The following is an 8,923-nucleotide window of genomic DNA, read 5'->3' as shown; positions in this document are numbered from 1 at the left end:
AAGGAGGGGGCTTTGTAGAAAACGAAGCGTTTGAGAGAGGCGGGGCATAGAGGACCTACAATAATGTACAGTATTTGAAAAATAATGTGTTTTTTGAACATTAAAGCATGTCAACATATTCTGTTACACCAAATACACAAAATAATGATCTTTAAAAAAGCATCATATGACCCCTTTAATAGAACCGTCTCAGGAGACACTTTAAAATAAAACATAAAATAATAAAATGAAAACAAAACAAAAACCGTATGGTAAGTACTCCAGACCAATTTGAATAACATGTGATGTAATCCAGACTTGTGTTTAGTGAACACTGTCCGCGGGTGCGGTTTGTTTTGCTCTAATGTAATACCAGCATGATGAAGAAGTGTCTGCCTCACCTCCTCTTCCTCCTTCATGTGAGGAAGGAAGTCCTGGGTAAAGGCCTCCAGCCTCTCCTTCAGCTGCTGCGCGTAATTCAGCTGCTCGCACTCGCTCTGAAACACAGAAACAGCACTCAACACGGACCATTGACCAGTCATTTCTTAATAAAGGAGTCGCTGTGTCACCATCAAAACCAGACTGACACACACTTCATCACACAACAGCTTTCCATAAGCTGTTGCCACATGAGAATTTATTTCATAAGCGCAGTTATTAGAAGGCCGCTGTTTACAGACACTCACTATCTTCATTCTTTCCATTTCCCGCAGGATTTCCCGATGCCCTGTACATAATCAAGTGGAAAATTCCCCAAATTTGGCAAGTTCGGCCTGATGCGTCAAAATGGACTTTGTCTATTGAAGTCAAAAAGCTTTTGCATGATTCTGAACAGCAGTTATACTTAAATATAGCATTTTATCTTGACGTCCACTTAAATTATATATTTTTATAAATATAATATAGTTTCTTATAATAATTTAAAACGTTGTTCCATTACCGTTTTCCAACTTTTCTCTGTCCCTTACAAATAAACGGGCTGTTTTTGCTGCTGCTAACATTTGTGCATCTGCATTTTTCATTCATGTGTTATCTTAGTATAATCACGTCTTTGAGATACTATTATAGTATTTATTCATATTTTGAATTAGCTTTTATTTTTATACTTTTCATTTTGTTTTTAGTTAGTTTTAGTATTTTGTTGTTTGTTTTTGTCATTTTTGTTAGTTTTTTCTTAATGTCTATATAGTAAAAAAAAGCTTTAAATAAGATAAAACAAATAAAGAATAAAACAAATTTAATCTAGCTCCAAAAAAATTCCAAAAAAAAAATTAAATCAATAACACGATTAAAACAAACAAATAAAATAGATAATAAAATCTCACTAAATAAACTATTATTAAAATAAATAATTGACTAAAATATTCGTTTAAATGCATTTAAATAGTAAAATAAAAATACAAACAACATAAAAATATGATAAAAACTAAATGAAGAATAAAAAATAAAATCCAACTAACTTAATGAATAATTAAAATAAATAAATTAAAAACATTAATAAAAACTTGATTAAAACAAACAAATAAAAATAGATAATGAAAAACAAAAAAACTATTAAAATAAAAAAATTGACAAAAATATTTTTTGAAATGTCTATACAGTTTTATACATTATTTTTAGTTTTAGTTATTTTAGTAAACAAAGTTAAACTAAATGAAAATTAGAAACTAACAAACTGAATAAATAGATTAAAAATGCCTACAATTAAAAAAAAAAAAAAATTAAACCACTAAACTTAAATGAAATAAATAAAAATAGCTAAATAAATAGGATTAAAATGTAAAAAAAAAGACTGAAATATTTCTTTTATACATTTTTATTTCAGTTTTACTTTTTTTAGTACACCAAGTTAAACTAAACGAAAATGAGAAATGTTGCCTTGCGGTTTGTTTTGCTCTAATGTAATACCAGCATGATGAAGAAGTGTCTGCCTCACCTCCTCTTCCTCCTTCATGTGAGGAAGGAAGTCCTGGGTAAAGGCCTCCAGCCTCTCCTTCAGCTGCTGCGCGTAATTCAGCTGCTCGCACTCGCTCTGAAACACAGAAACAGCACTCAACACGGACCATTGACCAGTCATTTCTTAATAAAGGAGTCGCTGTGTCACCATCAAAACCAGACTGACACACACTTCATCACACAACAGCTTTCCATAAGCTGTTGCCACATGAGAATTTATTTCATAAGCACAGTTATTAGAAGGCCGCTGTTTACAGACACTCACTATCTTCATTCTTTCCATTTCCCGCAGGATTTCCCGATGCCCTGTACATAATCAAGTGGAAAATTCCCCAAATTTGGCAAGTTCGGCCTGATGCGTCAAAATGGACTTTGTCTATTGAAGTCAAAAAGCTTTTGCATGATTCTGAACAGCAGTTATACTTAAATATAGCATTTTATCTTGACGTCCACTTAAATTATATATTTTTATAAATATAATATAGTTTCTTATAATAATTTAAAACGTTGTTCCATTACCGTTTTCCAACTTTTCTCTGTCCCTTACAAATAAACGGGCTGTTTTTGCTGCTGCTAACATTTGTGCATCTGCATTTTTCATTCATGTGTTATCTTAGTATAATCACGTCTTTGAGATACTATTATAGTATTTATTCATATTTTGAATTAGCTTTTATTTTTATACTTTTCATTTTGTTTTTAGTTAGTTTTAGTATTTTGTTGTTTGTTTTTGTCATTTTTGTTAGTTTTTTCTTAATGTCTATATAGTAAAAAAAAGCTTTAAATAAGATAAAACAAATAAAGAATAAAACAAATTTAATCTAGCTTCAAAAAAATTCCAAAAAAAAAATTAAATCAATAACACGATTAAAACAAACAAATAAAATAGATAATAAAATCTCACTAAATAAACTATTATTAAAATAAATAATTGACTAAAATATTCGTTTAAATGCATTTAAATAGTAAAATAAAAATACAAACAACATAAAAATATGATAAAAACTAAATGAAGAATAAAAAATAAAATCCAACTAACTTAATGAATAATTAAAATAAATAAATTAAAAACATTAATAAAAACTTGATTAAAACAAACAAATAAAAATAGATAATGAAAAACAAAAAAACTATTAAAATAAAAAAATTGACAAAAATATTTTTTGAAATGTCTATACAGTTTTATACATTATTTTTAGTTTTAGTGATTTTAGTAAACAAAGTTAAACTAAATGAAAATGAGAAACTAACAAACTGAATAAATAGATTAAAAATGCCTACAATTAAAAAAAAAAAAAACATTAAACCACTAAACTTAAATGAAATAAATAAAAATAGCTAAATAAATAGGATTAAAATGTAAAAAAAAAGACTGAAATATTTCTTTTATACATTTTTAACACACACTCTCACACACACACTCTCTCTCTCACACACACACACACCTTGACGCTGCGCAGCCCCTTCTGGAAGAGCGACAGCATCTCAGAGAGCTTGTTGTCGGCGTGCACGTGATACACGGTCTGACTGCGCTCCTGCAGCAGCTCCATGATGCACTCGTTCTCGATCTGCTCGTGCATCTTGAACTCCTCAAACGTGGCCAGGAGCGACTGCAGAAACGAGCGGAAGTCCCTGTTGTTGGAGAAGTTGGTGTTGGACAGCTGTGGACGGAAACACACGAAACAAAGCAATGAAATATGACAGAATAATAAATAATCCAGGATCTCGCTCTCATCTGCCCAAGAAAAATAAATCCGCTTCATATTCAGTAGTGATGGACCGATATATCAGGCCGACAAATCAGATGATATTTGGCCATTCTGATATTGAGATTTTATGTACGACTCAAATGGCTTCAATAAACTGAACTGCTCGTAAAATATTAGCATTATATCAGCCATCGTCCTCTCTAGATTAGGGGTTTTCAAACTGAGGTCTAAGGGTACACACTCACTCACTCACACACACTCTCACACACACACACACATCACACACACACACTCTCTCTCACACACACACACTCTCTCTCACACACACACACTCTCTCTCACACACACACACTCTCTCTCACACACACACACTCTCTCTCTCACACACACCCTCTCTCTCACACACACACACTCTCTCTCACACACACTCTCTCTCTCTCTCTCTCACACACACACACACACTCCTCGTCTTACATAATCAGGGTGTGTGACGGACGAACCCAAACACCCATTCAGTCTGTTTAAAGCTGCACACTCACTAAAACCATCAGAAACTCCATGCAAAACTCGTTTAGAGTGACCGACCTAATCAGACTGAATCAGACTAAAGCAGGCCACTCCTACACCTCATTTCAGTGCTTTAATGAGTTTAATGTCCAAAACATTCATCTGCAACGCAGAAAGTGCATTTAAAGTGTGTTTTAATCTAGAAATTATCTGATTATAGATCAGACACACTGAATGTGGCGTCATTCACATCTGTGTTGCATGTATTAATACACAGATTACAATGGTTATGTAATAATAAATATTAAATAAATATTAAAATATCAATATGCAACAAGAAACAAAAGAATAACCGTATTTAATATATATTATAATATGCAATATTATCAGACACTGTGCATTTCCATAAGTCACGTGGGTTTGTGTAACTAAATACAAAATTATTGAAATAAATAAACGATTAAAATAAACAAATAAAATACATAAGTAATTTTAAAAAATCTAAATAACTATATAAAAATGATTAAAATAAATAAAAATAATTAAATCAATGAATAATAAGACCTAAACACCTAAATAAAAATTATTTAAATAAATAAAATAAATTTAAAAACTTGATTAAAATAAACAAATAAAATAAGTAATAAAAAAAAAATCCAAATAACTATATAAAAAATATTAAAATAAATAAAAATAATTAATTAATGAATAATAAGACCTAAACAAAAATAAATAAATAATTTAAATAAATGATTAAAATAAATAAATAATAAAAATGAATAAAATTTAAATTCAGTAAAATCACTAAATGTGGCGTAATTCACATCTGTGTTGCATATTAATACACATATTACAATGAGTATGAGGTGTTTAGAGGTTAATATTGTGTTAGGGAATCAATATGCAACAAGAAACAAAAGAATAATCGTATTTAATATATATTTATAATATGCAATATTATCAGACACTGCGTATTTCCATAAGTCACGTGGGTTTGAGTGTTTATTTTATTATTATTCGATACAAATGACTACAGATCTGAGATCAGACACATTGCATGCAACCTTTTAGGCATGTTGTGATGATTTAAGATGTTTATTTGGCATTTAATAACGTGTTTTCCTACAGATCTGAGATCAGACATTCATATTAAACGCTCATAGTCTCAGTCTACGTGTGCGTAATATGTAAAAATGTGAATAATATGTAAAAATAGAGACGTGTTCGTGCTGATCTGAGATCAGATGGTTATCAGACGTTCACATTAAACTCTGATGTCTGTGTATTAGCCGGCGGCTAACATTAGCACTCCTCAAACACACCACCAGACGCCTTAAAAACACCCTCAGTAGGTGAAAAGACACATAAAACGGGTCGGACACGAACCTTCTCTCTGTAGAGCCCCACCAGCTGCTTCATGCGCCAGTGAGGCCCGGTAAAAACATCCACCTCGTCGGGAAACGGAGCCATCGCGCCTCCATTAGCTTCAGCTGCCAACGCGGACTGCGCGCGAGAGGCCAGATCTTCCGGTAAAAACCCTCCTCACGGAACATCGCATGACGTCACATAACTTACATTTAAATTTAAACCCACCACAGACAGAAAAATAACGACATTAACAAAATAAAATGTAATAAAATTAATATTAAAAATAAACTAAAATAAACATCCTGCTCTGATACAATTAGAATTTTTTATTATTTAATTTAAATAATAAAACATTCGTTTTCGTTTTGTGTTTTTGTCATTTTTAGTAGTTTAGCTTTGTATACAGTTTATTTATTTTTACTTCAGTTTTAATTATGTTAGTACATCACGTTAAACTAAATCAAAATGAGAAATGTTGCCTTGAAATAAAGCTTTAGTAAAACGTTTTTTATATTATTTTATTTCAGTTAAAGTTTCTTTCAATTTATTCGATTTTTTTTCTTTGTATAGTTTTAGTTGTAGGTTAACTACAATAACCCTAAAATATATTAGTACAGCGTTACAATGCAAACATAAAAACCCTCCACAACACAAACAAAATGTACATTAACAAAATAAAATAATATTAAAAATAAATAAAGATAAAAAAAACCATTATATAATAAGAAAAAAAAAACATTAGGGCTAAATGTGCCATAATACATTTATTCATAAAGCGTTATGCAATGCAAAAGATTATTATTGTTATGAATATTATGATTGTTGGGATTTTTATTATTATTTAAAAATGGCAACTTTAAATTGTATTAACAACAAATGGACACTCAATCAAATTCAATGTTTCTGCACATTTCACCGACTGCCGTCGAAATACTGACGCATGCATCTCTAGGGTTTATTATGTTTAAACCATAGACTGTATAAAAACATGGACGTAGTGTCCGGACTCCCTTTTGCAGCCAGCCTCTAGCGGCCAGTTGATGAATTACAGTTTAAGTCACTTCCGTGTTGGCTTCACGAGAGAGAGCGGGAGGTTGCCGCTTGGTTTTAACAAAGGCGAATTCAGCGGGTTCCAAAAGCACCTGGCAACCCGAATGACGCTATTACGTCTACGTGCTCAGTGACACGTTCAAGACGAACAACTGACCTGTGCAAACCTATGGTGCAAACACATGCATATTTGTTAATTTTCTTATATTGAATGCAAAATTCTTAATTCATGAGAAAAAATGGCTTAAATCTCCTTTGTCTTTCCCCCTTTTTCTTGTTAATAATAATAATAATAATAAGTTTAATTTATATAGCACCTTTCCCAGGCTCAAGGACACTGCACAATGACAGAAGCAAATACATTCCTACATACATGGACAAGACATTTTCCAAGTCCAGAACATGTGGTTGCAGTTGTATACCACAGTAATAATACAGTATCATAATCAAAAGCACCAAAACAATTTAATTGGACTCTTGTTTCATCTCTTAGACTTACAAATAACAAAAAGTGCCAAACTTTTGATGCATTATGACAACTTTTCTAAAAGAATGCAAGTTTATTTTTGCAGTTTTATGTATCGATAATACTTAATTTGACTTATATTAATTTGAATATATTCATGTCTCGCTTCCCTGTTTCTGTATGCTTCTACAAGTTTTGTAATAAAAATTAAAAAAACGCATACGAGCCATTAAATAAGGCACAAATATGTCATTAAATAACGTGCATGTGCATGTAGAACGACATTAAAAACACAAACGTCATAAAAACGTTTCTTTTATTAACTGCATTATTATAGCATGTAGCACAGAGTATTAAACTAAAGGAGAAACCAGAAAAGAGAGGATTTTAGACTTTATTTACTGCAACGAAATCATCTTTAAAGTAATAAGACAAGGTGCAAGTTGAAAAAACACAAAGTTATATTACACCTCTCACCTTACAAACATGTATACACTGAATGAATAAACAGCTATGGAATTCAATTTGATTTCATCTTCACCAAAACCTGCCAGACGATGATCAGAGCACAAATATCAAACCGGCAATCAAAAACCGATAAAGGAATGAGAAGCCGTTAAAACATTTGCCTTCACACGAGTTTATGTGCGCTTATAAGTGTTGGAGCGCTACAACCGTTCAGCTTTTTGAGTTTCGGTTTGCTTGTACACCTCTGAAAGAAGAAATTGTGGCAGAAATTAGTCAGAAAGAAAAGTTAAACCTGATTTATGTGTTCTCAGTAATTATGATCTTAGTTCTGTGCATGTTGGCACCTCACCGAATCCCTCTACTGCTAAACATCGCATTTATTAAGCATTCTTATAGGAAATCCTGATATTTCAGTCCGGTCAGATTGATGAAATGGTAGAAACGTCCTGCTGATTTCTTCAATGTGTTCTCAGTAATTAAGATCTTAGTTCTGTGCATGTTGGCACCTCACCGAATCCCTCTACTGCTAAACATCGCATTTATTAAGCATTCTTATAGGAAACCCTGATATTTCAGTCCGGTCAGATTGATGAAATGGTAGAAACGTCCTGCTGATTTCTTCATTTGAGCGCTGAGGCACAGCAGTGCGTCCTCCACACCAGAGGAGGCGCTGTCACGCTTCAGCTGTCGTCCTGCAGCATCTCCTCGATCTCACGGTCCCAGTTATCGTCGCGATTTTCCGGGTCGACGACCACCTCGTACTCCTGAAGCTCCTGCTGCAGCTCCTTCTCCCAGTCGGCCGTCTCTTCTGTCGGAAAACCAGAAACATTGAAGACTTTTTCTTGGAAAGCGGGATTTTGAAATAGAGTCTTAAAGGTGAAATAATTTAAAGTAAACTAAACACTTCCTCTGGGAGAAGAAAAAAGTCATTATGCAATAATAAAAAATCATTATGGCATATAAAAAATCATGCAAAAAAAAAAAAATCATTACGCAATAAGAGAAATAAATAAAAGCAGTGTTACAATGCAAAACATTATTAGTACAAATACTTAAAGAGTGGCATATATAAACAACCTTTCAGCATTAAAAACATTAAAACATTTCAGCTATTTAATTTAAGCTGAAGTACTACAACTAAATAAACTAAAATTAAAAATCACAATTTAATTAAAAAAAATATATATTTTTTAAAGTACTAATAAAAATGACAAAAACAATATAATTTGTAAAATGTTAACTAAAATAAAAACAGAAAATATAAAAAATAAAAACTAATTCAAAATATTAATAAAAAATAGAGCAGTATATCAATGATACTGAAATAACGACGGGAAAAACAAGAAAAAATAAGCCTTTTTTTTTTTAGGAAGCAGGATTTTGAAACAGAGAAGTCTTTAAAGTAAAATAAAATAATATT

The 8,923-nt window shown here is 31.7% G+C and overlaps 2 protein-coding genes across 3 annotated transcripts in view; both read right to left on the bottom strand.

Annotated features, from left to right (window-relative positions):
• fbxl5 (F-box and leucine-rich repeat protein 5) overlaps positions 1 to 5,671 on the bottom strand; it is a 24,509-nt gene extending 18,838 nt beyond the window's left edge. Inside the window, exons 1-3 of one of the 2 annotated variants that reach the window (XM_016563022.1) lie at positions 5,538 to 5,671; positions 3,381 to 3,596; positions 1,916 to 2,011 (exon numbers count right to left, since the gene is read on the bottom strand). In XM_016563022.1, coding sequence (XP_016418508.1) covers positions 1,916 to 2,011; positions 3,381 to 3,596; positions 5,538 to 5,621 — 396 coding nt within the window. In that variant the 5' untranslated portion in view covers positions 5,622 to 5,671. Of the gene's footprint in view, positions 1 to 380; positions 537 to 1,915; positions 2,012 to 3,380; positions 3,597 to 5,537 lie in introns of those variants that run through there. The other variant, XM_016563023.1, reaches the window with a different exon arrangement.
• Positions 5,672 to 7,986: 2,315 nt separating this feature from the next.
• LOC107748293 (synapse-associated protein 1-like) overlaps positions 7,987 to 8,923 on the bottom strand; it is a 10,916-nt gene continuing 9,979 nt past the window's right edge. The window contains exon 8 of the mRNA XM_016563032.1: positions 7,987 to 8,311. Within this exon, the coding sequence (XP_016418518.1) occupies positions 8,184 to 8,311 (128 nt within the window). The 3' untranslated portion in view covers positions 7,987 to 8,183. The remainder of the gene's footprint in view (positions 8,312 to 8,923) is intronic.

The sequence above is a fragment of the Sinocyclocheilus rhinocerous genome, unplaced genomic scaffold (assembly GCF_001515625.1).
Source record: "Sinocyclocheilus rhinocerous isolate Xijiao unplaced genomic scaffold, SAMN03320098_v1.1 scaffold3214, whole genome shotgun sequence".
Taxonomy (NCBI): domain Eukaryota; kingdom Metazoa; phylum Chordata; class Actinopteri; order Cypriniformes; family Cyprinidae; genus Sinocyclocheilus; species Sinocyclocheilus rhinocerous.
The sequence above is the reverse complement of the archived record's forward strand: the minus strand, read 5'-3'. Positions and strand labels throughout refer to the sequence as shown.